Source organism: Oncorhynchus kisutch, linkage group LG6 (genome assembly GCF_002021735.2).
Source record: "Oncorhynchus kisutch isolate 150728-3 linkage group LG6, Okis_V2, whole genome shotgun sequence".
Lineage (NCBI taxonomy): Eukaryota > Metazoa > Chordata > Actinopteri > Salmoniformes > Salmonidae > Oncorhynchus > Oncorhynchus kisutch.
In genome coordinates, this window is record NC_034179.2 from 78,505,642 (window position 1) to 78,526,120 (window position 20,479).

General features: G+C 41.9%; 1 protein-coding gene across 2 annotated transcripts in view; it reads left to right on the forward strand.

The window, feature by feature from the left end:
- The first annotated feature begins 15,669 nt into the window (after window positions 1–15,669).
- LOC109893537 (alpha-1,6-mannosylglycoprotein 6-beta-N-acetylglucosaminyltransferase B-like) overlaps window positions 15,670–20,479 on the forward strand; it is a 90,647-nt gene continuing 85,837 nt past the window's right edge. The window contains exons 1-2 of one of the 2 annotated variants that reach the window (XM_031827754.1): window positions 15,670–16,177; window positions 17,856–17,968. In XM_031827754.1, the coding sequence (XP_031683614.1) occupies window positions 16,110–16,177; window positions 17,856–17,968 (181 nt within the window). In that variant the 5' untranslated portion in view covers window positions 15,670–16,109. The remainder of the gene's footprint in view (window positions 16,178–17,855; window positions 17,969–20,479) is intronic. The other variant, XM_031827755.1, reaches the window with a different exon arrangement.

Here is a 20,479-nt window from a genome sequence, read left to right on the forward strand (position 1 = left end):
CACCTGTTTGAACTCGTTACCTGTATAAAAGACACCTGTTCACACACTCAATCAAACAGACTCCAACCTCTCCACAAAGGCCAAGACCAGAAGGCTGTGTAAGGACATCAGGGATAAAATTGTAGTCCTGCACAAGGCTGGGATGGGCTACAGGACAATAGGCAAGCAGCTTGGTGAGAAGGCAACAACTGTTGGCGCAATTATTATAAAATGGAAGAAGTTCAAGATGATGGTCAATCATCCTCGGTCTGAGGCTCCATGCAAGATCTCACCTCGTGGGGCATCAATGATCCTGAGGAAGGTGAGGGATCAGCCCAGAACTACACGGCAGGACCTGGTCAATGACCTGAAGAGAGCTGGGACCACAGTCTCAAAGAAAACCATTAGTAACACACTACGCCGTCATGGATTAAAATGGTCCCCCTGCTCAAGCCAGCGCATGTCCAGGCCTGTCTGAAGTTTGCCAATGACCATCTGGATGATCCAGAGGAGGAATGGGAGAAGGTCATGTGGTCTGGTGAGTCAAAAATAGAGCTTTTTGGACTAAACTCCACTCGCTGTGTTTGGAGGAAGAAGAAGGATGAGTACAACCCCAAGAACACCATCCCAACTGTGAAGCATGGAGGTGGAAACATCATTCTTTGGGGATGGTTTTCTGCAAAGGCGACAGGACGACTGCACCGTATTGATGGATGGATGGATGGGGCCATGTATTGCGAGATCTTGGCCAACAACCTCCTTCGCTCAGTAAGAGCATTGAAGATGGGTCGTGGCTGGGTCTTCCAACATGACAATGACCCGAAACACACAGTCAGGGCAACTAAGGAGTGGCTCCGTAAGAAGCATCTCAAGGTTCTGGAGTGTCCTAGCCAGTCTCCAGACCTGAACCCAATAGAACATCTTTGGAGGGAGCTGAAAGTCCGTATTGCCCAGCGACAGCCCTGAAATCTGAAGGATCTGGAGAAGGTCTGTATGGAGGAGTGGACCAAAATCCCTGCTGCAGTGTGTGCAAACCTGGTCAAGAACTACAGGAAACGTATGATCTCTGTAATTGCAAACAGAGGTTTTAGTACCAAATATTAAGTTATGCTTTTCTGATGTATCAAATACTTATGTCATGCAATAAAATGCAAATGAATTACTTAAAAATCATACAATGTGATTTTCTGGATTTTTGTTTTAGATTCCCTCTCACAGTTGAAGTGTAGCCATTAAAAAAATTACAGACCTCTACATGCTTTGTAAGTGGGAAAACCGGCAGTGTATCAAATACTTATTCTCCCCACTGTATATATATACAGTGGGGCAAAAAAGTATTTAGTCAGCCACCAATTGTGCAAGTTCTCCCACTTAAAAAGATGAGAGGCCTGTAATTTTCATCATAGGTACACTTCAACTATGACGGACAAAATTAGAAAAAAATCCTGAAAATCACATTGTAGGATTTTTCATCAATTTATTTGCAAATTATGGTGGAAAATAATTATTTGGTCACCTACAAACAAGCAAGATTTCTGGTTCTCACAGATCTGTAACTTCTTCTTTAAGAGGCTCCTCTGTCCTCCACTCGTTACCTGTATTAATGGCACCTGTTTGAACTTGTTATCAGTATAAAAGACACCTGTCCACAACCTCAAACAGTCACACTCCAAACTCCACTATGGCCAAGACCAAAGAGCTGTCAAAGGACACCAGAAACCAAATTGTAGACCTGCACCAGGCTGGGAAGACTGAATCAGCAGTAGGTAAGCAGCTTGGTTTGAAGAAATCAACTGTGGGAGCAATTATTAGGAAATGGAAGACATACAAGACCACTGATAATCTCCCTCGATCTGGGGTTTCATGCAAGATCTCACCCCGTGGGGTCAAAATGATCACAGGAACGGTGAGTAAAAATCCCAGAACCACACGGGGGGACCTAGTGAATGACCTGCAGAGAGCTGGGACCACAGTAACAAAGCCTACCATCAGTAACACACTACGCCGCCAGGGACTCAAATCCTGCAGTGCCAGACGTGTCCCCCTGCTTAAGCCAGTACATGTCCAGGCCCGTCTAAAGTTTGCTAGGGAGCATTTGGATGATCCAGAAGAAGATTGGGAGAATGTCATATGTTCAGATGAAACTAAAATAACTTTTTGGTAAAAACTCAACTCGTCGTGTTTGGAGGACAACGAATGCTGAGTTGCATCCAAAGAACACCATACCTACTGTGAAGCATGGGGGTGGAAACATCATGCTTTGGGGCTATTTTTCTGCAAAGGGACCAGGACGACTGATCCGTGTAAAGGAAAGAATGAATGGGGCCATGTATCGTGAGATTTTGAGTGAAAACCTCCTTCCATCAGCAAGGGCATTGAAGATGAAACGTGGCTGGGTCTTTCAGCATGACAATGATCCCAAACACACTGCCCGGGCAACGAAGGAGTGGCTTGGTAAGAAGCATTTCAAGGTCCTGGAGTGGCCTAGCCAGTCTTCAGATCTCAACCCCATAGAAAATCTTTGGAGGGATTTGAAAGTCTGTGTTGCCCAGCAACAGCCCCAAAACATCACTGCTCTAGAGGAGATCTGCATGGAGGAATGGGCCAAAATACCAGCAACAGTGTGTGAAAACCTTGTGAAGACTTACAGAAAACGTTTGACCTCTGTCATTGCCAATAAAGGGTATATAACAAAGTATTGAGATAAACTTTTGTTATTGACCAAATACTTATATTCCACCATAATTGGCTAAAGAATTCATAAAAAATCCTACAATGTGATTTTCTGGATTTTTTTGGTAATTTTGTCTGTCATAGTTGAAGTGTACCTATGATGAAAATTACAGGCCTCTCTCATCTTTTTAAGTGGGAGAACATGCACAATTGGTGGCTGACTAAATACTTTTTTGCCCCATATATATATATATATATATATATATATATATATATATATATATACAGTTGATGTCTGAAGTTTACATACACCTGAGCCAAATACATTTAAACTCAGTTTTTCACATTTCCTGACATTTATTCAGAGTAAAAATTCCCTGTCGTACGTCAGTTAGGACCACCACTTTATTTTAAGAATGTGAAATATCAGAATAGTAGTAGAGAGTGATTTATTTCTGCTTTTATTTCTTTCATCACATTCCCAGTGGGTCAGACATTTACATTGAGTATTTGGTAGCATTGGCTTTAAATTGTTTAACTTGGGTCAAACGTTTCGGGGTATCCTTCCACAAGCTTCCCACAATAAGTTGGGTGAATTTTGGCCCATTCTTCATGATTGAGCTGGTGTAACTGGGTCAGGTTTGTAGGCCTCGTTGCTCGCACACGCTTTTTCAGCTCTGCCCACACGTTTTCTATAGGATTGAGGTCAGGGCTTTGTGATGGCCACTCCAATACCTTGACTTTGTTGTCCTTAAGCCATTTTGCCACAACTTTGGAAGTACAGTCGTGGCCAAACGTTTTGAGAATGACACAAATATTCCTTTTCACAAAGTCTGCTGCCTCAGTTTGTATGATGGCAATTTGCATATACTCCAGAATGTTATGAAGTGATCAGATGAATTGCAATTAATTGCAAAGTCCCTCTTTGCCATGCAAATGAACTGAATCCCCAAAAACATTTCCACTACATTTCAGCCCTGCCACAAAAGGACCAGCTGACATCATGTCAGTGATTCTCTCGTTAGTGATTCATGTCAGTGATTCTCTCTGCACCCCAGATACTGGATAAAGATAAATAAATAAATACAGTATGGGGATGAGATAGATTGGATGGGCTATTTACAGATGGTCTATGTACAGGTGCAATGATCTGCGAGCTTCTCTAACAGCTGGTGCTTAAAGCTAGTACACCTCCAATTGACTAAAATGATGTCAATTAGCCTATCAGAAGTTTCTAAAGCCATGACATCATTTTCTGGAATTTTCCAAGCTGTTTAAAGGCAGTCAACTTAGTGTATGTAAACTTCTGACCCACTGGAATTGTGATACAGTGAACTAAAAGTGAAATTATCTGTCTGTAAACAATTGTTTGAAAAATTACTTGTGTCTTGCACAAAGTAGATGTCCTAACCGACTTGCCAAAACTATTGTTTGTTAACAAGTCATTTGTGGAGTGGTTGAAAAACAAGTTTTAATGACTCCAACCTAAGTGTATGTAAACTTCTGATTTCAACTGTATATGTGTCTCTCTCTCTCTCTCTCTTGGCCCTGATCTGTGCTATCCCAAGTGCCCCTCCTTTTCCACCTGAGGTAAATGTTTATTGGCATTGAATTAAGTGAGGTCTTTTTCCACTCTGTGCACAGCCAGGAGCAACAGTAGCATGGAGAATAAACCCTGACTGACCTGAACCTTGGTGTTGGTCTTGATTTAATACAAGTTAAGGCATGATTTTTGTCTCCCTGTAGGAAAAAAGAGGACCTAGCACGCCCTTCTCATCGACGGGGCTGCAGTGGAGCAGGTTGAGAGCTTCAAGTTCCTTGGTGTCCACATCACCAACAAACTAACATGGTCCAATCACACCAAGACAGTCGTGAAGAGGGCACAAAAAAAAGTCTCCCTCAGGAGACTGAAAAGATTTGGCATGGGTCTTCAGATCCTCAAGTGGTTCTACAGCTGTACCATCGAGAGCATCACTGCCTGGTATGGCAACTGCTAGGCCTCTGACCGCAAGGCACTACAGAGGGTAGTGTGAACATTCCAGTACATCCAGCCACACTGGTCATAGACTGTTCTCTCTGCTACTACACGGCAAGCGGTACCGGAGCGCAAAGTCTAGGTCCAAGAGGCTTCTAAACAGCTTCTACCACCAAGCCATAAGACTCCTGAACACCTCATCAAATGGCTACCCAGTCTATTTTCATTGCCCCCCCCCCCCCTTTTACACCGCTGCTACTCTTTAATAACTCTAGCTACTGCACATGTACATATTACCTCAACTAACCGGTGCCCCCGCACATTGACTCTGTACCGGTACCCCCCTGTATATAGTCTCGCTATTGTTATTTCATTGCTGCTCTTTAACACTTGTTACTTTTATTTGTTATCCGTATCTTTTTATACTACATTGTTTGTTAAGTAAGCATTTCACTGTAAGGTCAAACGTTTAAGACCCATTTAGGCCTGCTGTATTCAGCGCATGTGACTAATATATTTTGATTTGATTATTTCAACTGAATTTGTCAATGAGGTGTGACGAATCTATGTGGAAAATTCGTTGGATAAAAAAAAAAAAATTGACAGTGAAATTTTAACCACAGGATTATGTTATCATGGTAACCAAATTTAAACAAACATACCTGTATAAAATATGTTGAATTTGTACCTGGGCAGGTAGGCTGGGCAGCACCTCCTGCTGGAGAATGAATGTATCTACAGCTACCTTTTGGTCTACCATCCAAGGTTATACCCAAGCCCAGCAATTATGTTTCACAGACTATTACCAATGTGCTATCGTGAGAATGATTGTTGAGAGATCTCTACTTAAAAACGAAATAGATTCACTGTTGCTATTGAAGTTATTCCACAGGGAAGGTTTAACAGAGAAAATTAAATGTGACCATACTTAATCAATCATCAAGGATGTTATTTACGCCTGTATAGATTTGCAAAGTCACCAACAACAATTGGTTGAATTCAACCAACCCAGAATTAAACTAAAAATAGACAATACAATAGACCTAGGGTTTCAAGCTCTGGTTGATTTGAAATGTAATGATAGTGATATTGAATTGTGTTTTGTTGTCAATGCAACCAAATATCAACATTTGAAGGAGATGTATCTTCTGCTTGGATAGTTCCATCTCTGACACTGGCTTTAATTCCAGTTGGTCTACAAATAAAAAATGTAGATTTTCATCCAAAAGTTAAAGAATATGACTAAATCTTGACATAATTGACATAATTTAAAGTTTAATTTAATTTATTCCTATTCTATAACTTTTATTGTTGGTTGAGATGGAGATGTGAATCCAACATATCAATGATTATTTTGTAGACAAAGTGGAATTAAATAACTTTAGAAATACAATGAATAGCATATTAACTGATTGACAAGTTAAAACCTTGGGGGTCTAAGCTGACATATGGAATTGTTTTAAGATGGTCATACCATGGATCATTTTATCTATTTAATTTAGAATTTTTAGACCCATTTAGGCAAAAAAAATATACGAATTTGGCCTTCACTACTACAGCCCATAGAAACGCATTGAATAAATGGCAAAAATGACAGTCAAAAAAGTAAATCATAAAGAATAAGGTTTTGAAGTGTCTGTCCTACGTGTATATCTAGGTGATATAAGAAATCTCAGGAAATATATATATTGTTACACATATTTAACCCCTTTTTTTGTGGTAGGCACAAAACTACCTCCATACTTCCATTAATGTCTTTAACCGCTACTGGTTACCTTCAGATGAGTCCTGTGACACTTGTGGAGGTCATAGAGCAAAACCGAGAACCATCCTGTTCGTGGGAATCTCCCTTTTCCACAGTGGGGGTCACATTAGTTTGTAGCACAAATGGTTTGGACGCTACAAACAGAAAAACGAAGACTACCATCGTGAGAGTCTCCTCTTTCCATATTAGTTTGTAGGCCAAACTGTTCGGACGCTACAGATGTTTTCGCGAGAAGACCAATTTATGGAATGTTTCATGGTCTGACAAACAGCGCTGTAGCTTGGCCACCTTCCCCCGTAGAAGGCCGCCATAGGCAGATGCGGTGGATTAAAACGCAGCCCATGCAATGAATCTTTACCTTAAATGTACTGATTTTGATGGGTATTTGTTTTATTATGTTACTTAGATGGATGCACCTGTGCATCAATAAACTCTAGGGGGTTAACAAATGATATGTTGGATATGTCTCCAACTCAAACAAAAATAAAAAGTGACAAGAATGGGATTAAGCCAGTGGCTCAGATGGAACTATCCAAGCAGTAGATAAATCTACTGTAAATGTTGTTATTTGGGTGAATTGTCAACCAAATACAATTCAATATTACTTTCGTATTACAGTACATAACCTTAGCCTAAAGTTATCTTAGAAACGAAAGTAACATTTAACCTTAAAATTAGTAACACATCCATGGCCACATTTGGAATTTACTGTAACTATACATTTCTTATGTAATCATATAAGCGTGCATGTTCAAGACAGCATGCATAGGTCATTACAGGTATTTGGAGATCTTCACAATTGCTGTAATAATCTGTGCAGAATCTCAACTGGCATTGATCACTTGCACCATGTACTTTTAATGTAATCTCAACTGCAATCCAGGGCCTGGTTTCCCAATAGCGATGGAATTTAGGCTTACGAGTGTTTTATCTATATATATTTCTTACAATGGCCGAAGATGTACACTGAACAAAAATATGGGGTTGAGGTCAGGGTTCTGTGCAGACTAGTGAAGTTCTTCCACAACGATCTCAACAAACCATTTCTGTATGGACCACGCTTTGTGCACGGGGGCACTGAAACAGGAAAGGGCCTTCCTAGAAACTGTTGCCACAAAGTTGGAAGCACAGAATCGTCTAGAATGTCATTGTATCCTGTTGAGGTGAGATTTCCCTTCACTGGAACTAAGTGGTCTATCCCGAACCATTAACAGCCCCAGACCATTATTTCTCCTCCACCAAACTTTACATTTGGCACTATGCATTGGGGCAGGTAGGGTTCCCAGATTTGTTCATCTGACTGCCAGATGGTGAAGTGTGATTGATCACTCCAGAGAACCTGTTTCCACTGCTCCAGAGTCCAATGGCAGCGAGCTTTACACCACTCCTGCTCATGTTTGGCTTTGCGCATGGTGTTCTTAGGCTTGTGTGCGGCTGCTCAGTCATAGAAACCCATTTCATGAAGCTCCTGACGAACAGTTCTTGTGCTGATGTTGCTTCCAGAGGCAGTTTGGAACTCGTTAGTGAGTGTTGCATCCGAGGAGAGACAATTTTTTACGAGCTACATGCTTCAGCGGTCCCGTTCTGTGTGCTTGTGTGTCCTACCACTTCTCAGCTGGGTTGCAGCTGGGTTGCAGGAAACTAGGTGCGGAGGCTGAGGCTGGAGTGAGAGGAGATGGGACAGGGTAAGCAGGTCTGGAGGGGAATCCAAGGGAACAGTAGAGTGGGGAATCCAGGACAGAGTAGCAGGATGAGGAGACAGGGACCAGTCAGAGCGGGCAGAACTGTAGCAGAGAGGGAAACTATGTCAGGCAAGGAAACCATGCACAACATGATCTAAATAGTAACAAACGGCTAGAACCGTAGACTGACTGAGCAGATATTACGATCTGGCAGTGTGGAAGTGGCAGGACTGAGTATTTGTAGAGGTCTTAATTATGGAACAGGTTGCAGCTGGTGGGGATCTGCTCTGACTCCAGCACACCTGCCTCCGCCCACACAATCACACACATACACAGTGAGGGAAAGAGCACTGTGACACAGGATGAGCAGTAGAGGGCATGGCAGGAGCAGATGCCAATGTTAGTGTATAGAGATTGCATGGCTGTGAACTTGATTTTGTGTGGCTGAAACATGTGTGGCTGAAATAGCCGAATCCACTAATTTGAAGGGGTGTCCACATACTTTTGTAAGCAACTCTACTTGCTCACTAGCCTAACTTCCTTTCGTGGGCAACGATACGCCATGCCTGCTTGTTAACACTAGCAATCTACATCTAGCTACATATTGAACTTCCATCCTCTCAGGCCAGGGGCACAAGGTTTAAATTTAAGGTTAGATCAGAATCGTCGTTCTAATCATTGGCCAGTACGGAGAATTAAGTAAAACCACAAGTCCAAATCCATATCTCCATCGATGGCTAATTTAGGATAGGGGCGATTTTAGCTAGCTAGTTAGCTAGCCACCAGAGGAAAACAACACAACCATACATTTTTTTCTGCAATAATGAAGTTTGGCTTCAATAATGAAGTTTGGATTGGGCAAATCCAAACTGGCTTCCCTTGACACGTTTTTTTGTGCGCCAGCACCATATACAACTGAGCTCACTCAGTTTAGCTCAACGCTGATTGGTTATTATTTTATTTGTTTTATATCAAGGGATGCCAAATGCTCGCTGGCTTCCCTTGCATTCAATGCTACTGGCGGCAACAATGTCACCCTTTCTGACCAGACCGCATCAGATAGATACGCTACACATACTGAGACAGACGAAAGATAGATAGATAGATGAAAGATACAAAATAATGTATGTTTTTTGTTGTTGTTGTAAGTGTTTTGGGGGAAGCCTGGCTTTCCTTGGCATCCATGAATACACATCACTGGGTCTATGTAGCCTACAGTAAGTAGGCTGTTTTTATTTTAATGCAGTCATCTCGGTTTTCATTTTAAGCAGATTTTTATCCTTCGCTTGTTTGTAACAATTGCAAAGACATTGTCAACTTTATACTTGTGGTCAACTTCGTTGTGAAGTTATCAGTGGTCACAGAGCTTCAGATAAACATCTTGGTTTATATGTTTAGCAGAGATCTTCTGTGTATAAAGTGACAAGGTAGGGAAAAACGCGTCTAACGACTCACTTAGCTGTTCTATGAGTGGTCTGAGGCAGTATGAGTGGTCTGAGGTAGTATGAGTGGTCTGAGGCAGTATGAGTGGTCTGAGGCAGTTGGTAAATTGAGTGGTCTGAGGCAGTTGGTAAATTTCAATTGCAACTTTAGTAACAATGGTATTGGGACGATGCTCCTACGAAGGTTCTAACTACGAACTTAGCCTTAAGATGCTTTTGGGAAACTGGGCCCAGGTCATTTGGTTCTGCTATTAGATATATATTCAAAATATCTGACATTGTATTCCCATTTGAACTTTTCTGAGCTTTAAGATGGTTGAAAGCATAGTGATAACACATTGGAAATTCAACTAACTTTTGTCTGTCTTTTTTTAGTGGGTGAAAATAGTTTGTAATCTAATTTATCAATGTCTCAACCAAATAGGAGCCAATCAGTTATCCACATTGAAATGACGTAGTGTGCTCAGTGGGATGTTACACTGAAACATATTGTCTTCATTGAGCCACTGCAGACAGAGTGCTGTCTGTCCAGTTGCTTGTGGCCATATCGACCACTGACTGTCAGCATGAGTCATCATGCTACTGGCAGCACATCACTGTGTTGGCTGTCTATCAGTGTCATTAGCTTGTATTAGTAAGTTCCCTTAATAAGGAATCAAACCCAGAATTAATTACAGTAGGTCAATGTGTTAACTCTTCACTTCATCTCGTAATTTCTACTTATTTTCCATTATTTTTAATGGAAGTAAGTTACAAACATTAGCTGTGATGAGCTTTCTATAGCCTAATTGTTATTGGGGAAATTATATATTTGGTGTTGACTATTTGTTGACAGGAGATGTAATTTTCATCATATGCCCTCACTAGCTAGGTTAGTCATCATTACGATGCCATTAGGACATCAGAGGTATTTTTCTTCCAATCTGTCTCAGTTGAATTAGCTTCAGCCTATCCCAGGGTGTTTATACCATATGCAAATGTCTGACTGCCACTTCTGTTGTCATTGCACCTAGAAAATCATAGTTCCTTGTCACGCTCTGTTACTCTCCACTCTCCCACTGAGGAAATGTAAGTCAGGGGGTGTAATTTGACTTTAAAAGTATAGAATCACCAGGAAATGGAAAACCCTGAGGATGGCACTTGAGAACCAGAGTGATGATTTGCCGGCCCATTTCAAAAGTGCTTTAGCAGTTTTGTCATTTCAATCAATTGGTTTTAGTGTAGGTCACAAAGAAGGTTAACTTGAATAGCTTTTGAGACAAGTGGAAATATGTAAGTGTTTGGAAAATGAATTTAATGATGTCTCATACTATACCAGACATTTATCTGAGAATTATTCACAGTGGAGGGGTGAAATGAACTACACTACTGTGAAACAACAAACCTTGTCAAAAAGACTCAGCCTTTCTCAATATAAAATTCTACTCATAATAAGGCTGAGTCTGTTGAGGTTTGGTTCCCTCTTGTGTCACAGTGGTTAGTCACAGCTTTTGTTTCCCTATAGGACGGGATGCCCTGCAACTCTCCAATCTTGCTCCCCTCTTCTTCCAGATGTCTGGCAGAAGAGCTGTGGGGGAAAATGCTGGACGGAGGCCAGATAATGTGTATCTAGGCCACCACTAAACTGTGTTTTATTCCATTCTGATCAGAGCTACAGTGTGTATGTAGGCCACTCACCACTAAACTGTGCTTTATTCCATTCTGATCAAAGCTACAGTCTGTATGTAGGCCACTCACCACTAAACTGTGCTTTATTCCATTCTGATCAAAGCTACAGTCTGTATGTAGGCCACTCACCACTAAACTGTGCTTTATTCCATTCTGATCAGAGCTACAGTGTGTATCTAGGCCACCACTAAACTGTGTTTTATTCCATTCTGATCAGAGCTACTCTCTGTATGTAGGCCACTCACCACTAAACTGTGTTTTATTCCATTCTGATCAGAGCTACAGTCTGTATCTAGGCCACCACTAAACTGTGTTTTATTCCATTCTGATCAGAGCTACAGTCTGTATCTAGGCCACCACTAAACTGTGTTTTATTCCATTCTGATCAGAGCTACAGTGTGTATGTAGGCCACTCACCACTAAACTGTGTTTTATTCCATTCTGATCAGAGCAACAGTCTGTATGTAGGCCACTCACTACTAAACTGTGTTTTATTCCATTCTGATCAGAGCTACAGTCTGTATGTAGGCCACTCACCACTAAACTGTGTTTTATTCCATTCTGATCAGAGCTACAGTCTGTATGTAGGCCACTCACCACTAAACTGTGTTTCATTCCATTCTGATCAGAGCTACAGTCTGTATGTAGGCCACTCACCACTAAACTGTGCTTTATTCCATTCTGATCAGAGCTAGAAAGTCTCAGTAAAAGAGAGCTATTGATTTTTCATCTTTGTTAATGACAGTGAAACTAAGGAGTTTGATGATACATGATCGGGGAGTATGAAACAACACAAACATAGTATCTTTTCTAGTTAACACAGTCACAGCTCAACATAAAGTAATCACTTTTAAGAGTTATATTGCCCTCCCAGAGGGGTTTTCCCTCTGTGAACTCACATGAAAAGCAGACTGAGATAAAACTACAGAGTAGTGAGCAACAGCAGCAGATAGAACAAAGAGAGTTAGCTAGGGCTCTATTGTTTCTACTATATGGCTTGTGCTGAGCGCTGTGACTGAGTACACCAGGTCCTGAAGGTTGTGCAGTACTAACATGTTATGCCTTAAAGCCAATTTTGATGCATGCACACACACACACACACACACACACACACACACACACACACACACACACACACACACACACACACACACACACACACACACACACACACACACACAGTATCTCGTCCTGACATATCCTGCTACAAATGTCAGTCTGCTCTGCAATGAGTTTCCTTCCTGTCCAAACAAATAATTTGAAGGTCATCATAAATTTAAAGGGGGACCAATGCACTGCTCATGTAATGAATTAAAATGCATTTATTGTATGGCATGTTCAATGCAAACAAAGATGAAAAACTCTGACATGTTTTGGCTGCATGGCCTTCGTCAGGGAGTACAAAAATATGATAATGCAATGTCGTCTTTTGAACAGCTTTTTCCAATAAACCCTGATTTGAAGAGGGAGTGGTTACAGAATTCATGGGACAACACCTAGTAAGCAATAACATACACATAAAAAAGTGAAGTACTGTAGATATGTTATCAAAATGCAAATCACAGCTAGAAGCATCAGAACCTCTAGATAAGTAGTTCTAACCTTGAATATAACTGGGCAAAGTGGTAAGAATAGGAGGATGGCACTAGATCACTAGATCACAGCAGACATGGACCACCGCAGTCTAAACATAGCCGAGGGAAACAGAGCAATATGTCCACTAGATGACAGCAAAGGGACCTCCTACGACCCTACAGGAAAGGTGAGAAATCCATATCTTCATTTAAACCAGGGTACCTAATGGCCTGTAGTTGTAAATCCAAAGACTTTCCCTTTGGTTTAGCTGTTTAAGACGGTCCCATTTTCTAATTGAGGCCGGAACATGATCAATACCCGTAGCTTGTAGGGAGGCAGGGTTGCCATGGTGTAAGGACTTGTAGTGCCTTGCCATGGGGTAATCTTCATTGCCTACCCGTATGGCGCACTTGTGTTTGTCATTTAGGGTGGGACATCTCTTAAAGCTTATGACTGGTGGCTCTGGGAAGACTTTGCATAGTAGCGTATCACTTTGGATGATTCCGCAATTATTTTTTATGTTTCTTTTAATGTTCTCTGCTTCAGTGCTATATTTTGTACCAAAGTACACTCTCTGGTGCATCACGAGGCGCTCCCCTTTGCAACAAGTTCTCTCTATCAAGTCGTCTAGCCATTATACCTGGATCTTTCAGGACCTGAGCACTGTAACCCTGGTTCAAGAAGCGATTCTCCAATTCAGCTGTAGTCTTTTTCCTGATTCTGCGGACTCTTTTGGAATTGGCCATATGGAATGTTCTCTTTTAGCCTTTTGGGGTGAAAGCTGTCTGCCCTCAGAATGGTATTCCCATCAGTAGGCTTCCTTAAGATTGATGTGTGCAAACAAACGTTGTCATTTTTACTGATGTCAAGGTCGAGAAAATTAATGTTATCCTTCTGTCTACCAAAACCTATTATTGTGTACCTTAGCAGCTTATGTCTATGAAAGCCTATTATTGTGTACCTTAGCAGCTTCTATCTATGAAAACCTATTATTGTGTACTTTAGCAGCTTCTGTCTATGAAAACCTATTATTGTGTACCTTAGCAGGCTTCTGTCTATCAAAACCTATTATTGTGTACCGTAGCAGCTTCTGTCTATGAAAACCTATTATTGTGTACCGTAGCAGCTTCTATCTATCAAAACCTATTATTGTGTACCTTAGCAGCTTCTGTCTATGAAAACCTATTATTGTGTACCTTAGCAGCTTCTGTCTATGAAAACCTATTATTGTGTACCTTAGCAGCTTCTATCTATCAAAACCTATTATTGTGTACCTTAGCAGCTTCTGTCTATGAAAACCTATTATTGTGTACCTTAGCAGCTTCTGTCTATGAAAACCTATTATTGTGTACCTTAGCAGCTTCTGTCTACCAAAACCTACTATTGTGTACCATAGCAGCTTCTGTCTATGAAAACCTATTATTGTGTACCTTAGCAGCTTCTGTCTACCAAAACCTATTATTGTGTACCTTAGCAGCTTCTGTCTATGAAAACCTATTATTGTGTACCTTAGCAGCTTCTGTCTACCAAAACCTACTATTGTGTACCTTAGCAGCGCCTCCCTTCCTCCTTTTTTCACAAAATAATGTGAAGGGTTGAACTTGTCATCTTAAATTAATGTGAGCTGACTGTCAATGCCTTTGAAGCCAGAGCTTGGGTATAATGCCATTCTCCACACCATGACCATACCAGGCCTGCCAGAGAGCCCTGTCGTGTCAGTCTGATTCAGGGCTCATTGGACTGCATGAAAATGGTTTCCATAGCAGCAGGGATGTAGATTGCTCTCTGTCATAGTAGGGATGGCCCTGGGTGACCTCAAGAATGGCTGCCTCCTCTCTGTCTTTCTGTCTCTTCTCTGTGATTTATTGCCTTAACCCAATGACATACTCTGCTCTCTCTCCTCTCTGACTAGTCCTGCAGGTGCAGGAGCACAAGTGGTCAGGCTGGTCACAGACATGTTGATTTCCATGTGTGTCTGAATGAAATCTAGGGATTGTGACAATCGGTTTCATTTATCTCTCCTCCAGTTTTCAGGTCTCATATCATTAGTTATCATATTTTATATAAAACATTTTCACTAGGTTACAAAAAGCCAGAGGGAGGATAGAGGATACATTGTGGAAAGGTGAGATCGTTCAACTTTGTAAGTAACTTCTGCCCATAGTTACCTAGCTATATATTAGAATAGATTCTTAGCAATTGAATTCATAGAATGATCCAAAGCAGGCTAGTCTAACAGGTGCAAACTCTTCACTGATCCTAGTCAGTGAAGAGGTCCTAGTCCTACCAATCACACTGCAGCTGTCGATAAGAGACTTGGTTTGAGTGTCCTCCCATTCAGACCATTGAGTGCTGCTGTTGATACTCAGCAAAAAAAGAAATGTCCTCTCACTGTCAACTGCGTTTATTACAATGATGTGAAGTTATTATTACAATCTGTGAAGTTATTTGAATTTTTACGAATTATCTTTGAAAGACAGGGTCCTGAAAAAGAGACGTTTATTTTTTTGCTGAGTTTATGTCTGCTCAGCTGCTGACGTCAAAGGGAACTGGCCATGGTGCTGAAAGTAAAAAAGTTGGCCAAGGCGTCAACGGATGTGAAAAAATCTGGTATGAAAGGTTAAAGTAAATTACACTGTCCAAAGACTAAACATGTCTTTTTTGATTGAATAGCTTGTGTGCTTTTAAATGAAAACTGTAGGAACTAGGCTATCTATGATGTTGGCTTTCTATTCTTGAGATTAATTCACTGCTATTTTTTATTTAGGCTTCTGTGCAGAGCTGACTGGGACATTTTTATGAAAACAGGAGTCATTTGTCCTGCAATACTGAAACTTTTGATTGTATGTATCACTCGTTAGATGGCGCTGCACTGAAGACAGATCTAGGCTACTTGCACAATCTGGAATTACACAGCCAGAAAGCGAATAGAGCCTAGCACACGTTGTGTGCTCACTGGTGAGCAATGGACTTTTATGCTCGATAACTCTGCTACCATTTTCCCAACTTGAAACACATACACGTTTACCATGTTAACAATGAGAGGAGTGAACAATATTACTTGTGTTTTTCCAACAGAACGGCTAGGACTCCGGAGTCAGGGTTAATTTACGGACTAATTTAAACTCAGCGGAAGCAAACTATTGTATGCAGCTGGGCAAGCGGAGTGTATTCCGTCCGAACTTTACTAAACCAAGCACGTGCAGTATTGGTTATCCGATTCCGAAGTCGATGTATCGATATTTTTAAAGCTCTATTCATTCATAATTACTATTTATGTTTGCGCTTAGGACACTTTGTGAAATATACACAATGTTGTGGGCTCTTTGCGTTTTCTCCTTCTCCGGAAAATGAGTGCTGTGAACACAGACTATTCAACTATGGTGAGAAGATGTCTTCTGACGTTCAAACCATTCAGGTAAGCATTTACATGTAGGCTACTGTTCTCGTGGTCTCGATGTACAGGCAGTGTTCTCTCTGTGTAGCCTAAGTCTGAAATTGAGTTGAAAAAAATGAGTTCACATGAAAATGGGAACGTCATGAGTAGACTACAACAAACTCACAGTGGTCAGGTTGCCTTGACAGGAGTACACACCTGTGTTGTGAAAATGGATCTGTCATGTCAGAAATATGTTATGACAACCTCATAAAAGCAAGGAGTAGGCTAACTGCATAACGGATCAAGGTGCATTGCAGATAGTGCACAACAAGACTGAATATGAACTACATATTACTACAGTAGTTTGCATGTATTTTCCCCTGTACACAGAATGACATGCATGTACCTATACAGTAGGCCTATGCACTTGACACTTGAGTCAATATAGATCAGTGCATTGTTTCAGAGCTCTTGGGCATACTCTGATCACTATGGTAAACCTGAACTCTGCCAGCACCCCCAAAGGCAGTTAGGCTTGTGCCTAGTGTCTACTGTGAGTGAATTCATTGGTGTGTAGAATGTGTTCAGTGGCATGCAAACACACAAAGGTACAGATCAGCTGACAGGAGGTGATATCAACTAGTTTTCTGTATTTCTGAACACACTGGTTTTAGCTTTCATGAGCACAACACTCAGCTCTTCACCATTAGCCCAAATATTGGACAGTGATGAAGTGTGACATCGCTCTTAGGCAGTAAGAGTGTAATATTACCTATGAATTAAATGAAGCTCTCTTTTAAAGGGCTACCCTTACAGCACAGGATGAGAAGAAAGAAAGCAATATCATAACCCGTGTTAAATGAGCAGCAAGTGATGTGAGCTGTGGTGTGTGATATGTAAATCCAGCAGCTCTCCTCTGGAGGAATGGACCGGAATGGTTTCAAATATTTCAACATTTGCATGAGCATTTCTCAGTGGATCACTTTTCTCATGCAAGGATATCATCTACAGTTTGAAAGGCATCTGTTATGAGCATTCATTTCTACCCACCATTCTGAACATTTGAAAATGTCTACAGGGATTGTGGTTGCAGTCACACATATGCAAATGTAATCCTTAATGTTATCATTTTTCAGTTGACTTTTCATACATTATGTTGTACACAAGACCCATGTACTGTATGTAATATGCCATTATCCTTTGTCCACAACCAGATCCCCAGCATTGCCGTAGGTAGCTTAGTTAAGAATGATGATTAGAGATGGATGAATTATCCATCAGTCTTGACAATTGGATTCTCTGCACTCTGTTAAATGGCAAGAAATGCAGTGATGGGATCAAAACACTTAGTGAAACCGAAGTGGACTCAAAAAAAACTAAGTAAAAGCATTTGTTTTCATGATGCCGTCAGCTTCCATTTGCCGAGCTATACGAGGTGCACCTGACGACCCCCATGAAAAGAATTGCAACGCATTAGACCAATGGCCATCGAATTCAAACTTGTCATCTTTAAGTTTCTTTGTTATTTTGCATCATCTTCTTGTGCCCCATTCCTTTTGTACTGTACAGCTCTTTTGCTTTCATTCTGACAGTTGACCCCCCCCTCTTCTCTTCTCCCCTGCCTTAACTCCCTCGTTTTTCTCTTATTGTTCCCCCTGAGTTCTAACCCTGAGTCTTGCTCTCTGTCTCCTGGTTGCCCTGGTCCCTGTCCCTGCAGGATCTTTGTGGCGGGGATCGGCTTCTTCAGCCTGTGCTTCCTAATGACCTCCCTGGGGGGACAGTTCTCGGCCAAGCGACCCGGAGACACTCCCTTCACCATGCGGGCCGAAGGTAAGCTCCAGAATACAGACATTACAGCGTCTCTCTCTCGGTAAAGCCTGGCATTCTCTGACTACATACGTTCTCTGCACACAATAAACATGGTAGAACATGTCGAGTGCAGCAGAAGGCCTTGATTGCAGGCTGACAGACCTCATCAGTCTGCTGCTCACCAGGTGGGGGTTAGGGGGCTTGGGTCTTGTCACCCTCCCCTCACCTCCCTGTAGTCTTGCTAAGATGTCACCCCCTCCAGGTCTTTAGTATTCACCCTAGTCAGTGTTCCGTGCTCTGGGAAAGCAGGCTCTTAATTTTCAGAGCACGTTATCTGTGTTTGTTCTATGTGCCCCTGCATTTATATCACAGTGCACAGATCATTTAGAAGAGTCAATGTTAGCTTGGGTACTGTTGCCTCTCAGCTTTATTACAGCCTGACACTCTGACACTGTCTCATCCTCATTGGGCAATGTGGGTATTATCAGGTGACACAACCACCCAACAGAACAATAGAAAGTCAAGAGAACTCAGAATTATTCCTGTGCCTTGTTGTTTTACAGATGATTTGCTTTATGGTTTGTTCAGCATGCTTGTAGACTAAAATGCTGCTGCAGTGCAGTGATAATACACAGTACAGTAGGAATCTCTAGTGACTGTTTGTTTGTCTGTGTGAAAGCCTGATCTAAAGCAGAATCCCTCTCTGTCCTCAACTGTGGTTAAAATCCATAAGTGATGGATAATCTTCATACAATGTAATCCTCCGTGCTGCACGCCAACCCCAGCAGAGATAGGGAGAGGGACGTGGGCAGGCAGAGGAAGGCTGGAACGCTGCCTGATAAATTAACCACTCACAGGCTGCAGTCTAGGGAAGGCATTTGGCCCTCAGCTCATTAAACACTGCCTGTTACCCAACCAGGGAAAGCCAGGCTAAGTAAACTCTGAGCCTGTGTGTGTGTAATGAATGGGCAGGATGGAGGTCAGTGTTCATTGGAGCAGCACCAGGATAGTAGACACCAAGTCAGCTACTTCTGGCCCCAGGAGTGACTCAGAGAGCCTGTTGACTGTGCAATCTGCTTTAGTGATGAGGGTCTTTTAGTGCACCCGCGCACACACACAATTTGTGTTTTGCAAGCGGGAGTAAAAAGGCTAGGGGCCAAGTAAATGGGGGATCGTTTTACGTATTAGACCAACTGAGCATAGAAATATATCCCAGATTGACTGTGATGGCAATAAGCCTTTTAGTAGAGCTCATGAATGCACCCATAGTTGATAGAGGAGGAGTTTAGATCTACAGTCATGGCCAAAAGTTTTGAGAATGACACAAATATTAATTTCCACAAAGTTTGCTGCTTCAGTGTCTTTAGATATTTTTGTCAGATGTTACTATGGAATACTGAAGTATAATTACAAGCATTTCTTAAGTGTCAAAGGCTTTTATTGACAATTACATGAAGTTGATGCAAAGAGTCAATATTTGCAGTGTTGACCCTTCTTTTTCAAGACCTTTGCAATCCGCCCTGGCATGCTGTCAATTAACTTCTGGGCCATATCCTGACTGATGGCAGCCCATTCTTGCATAATCAATGCTTGGAGTTTGTCAGAATTGGTGGGTTTTTGTTTGTCCACCCGCCTCTTGAGGATTGACCACAAGTTCTCAATGGGATTAAGTTCTGGGGAGTTTCCTGGCCATGGACCCAAAATATCTGTATGTTTTGTTCCCCAAGCCACTTAGTTATCACTTTTGCCTTATGGCAAGGTGCTCCATCATGCTGGAAAAGGCATTGTTTGTCACCAAACTGTTCTTGGATGGTTGGGAGAAGTTGCTCTCAGAGGATGTTTTGGTACCATTCTTTATTCATGGCTGTGTTCTTAGGCAAAATTGTGAGTGAGCCCACTCCCTTGGCTGAGAAGCAACTCCACACATGAATGGTCTCAGGATGCTTTACTGTTGGCATGACACAGGACTGATGGTAGTGCTCACATTGTCTTCTCCGGACAAGCTTTTTTCCGGATGCCCCAAACAATCGGAAAGGGAATTCATCAGAGAAAATGACTACCCCGGTCCTCAGCAGTCCAATCCCTGTACCTTTTGCAGAATATCAGTCTGTCCCTGATGTTTTTCCTGGAGAGAAGTGGCTTCTTTGCTGCCCTTGTTGACACCAGGCCATCCTCCAAGTCTTTGCCTCACTGTGCGTGCAGATGCACTCACACCTGCCTGCTGCCATTCCTGAGCAAGCTCTGTACTGGTGGTGCCCTGCTCCCGCAGCTGAATCAACTTTGGGAGACGGTCCTGGTGCTTGTTGGACTTTCTTGGGCGCCCTGAAGCCTTCTTCACAACAATTGAACTGCTGTCCTTGAAGTTCTTGATGAGCTGATAAATGGTTGATTTAGGTGCAATCTTACTGGCAGCAATATCCTTGCCTGTGAAGCCCTTTTTGTGCAAAGCAACGATGATGGCACGTGTTTCCTTGCAGGTAACCATGATTGACAGAGGAAGAACAATGATTCCAAGCACCACCCTCCTTTTGA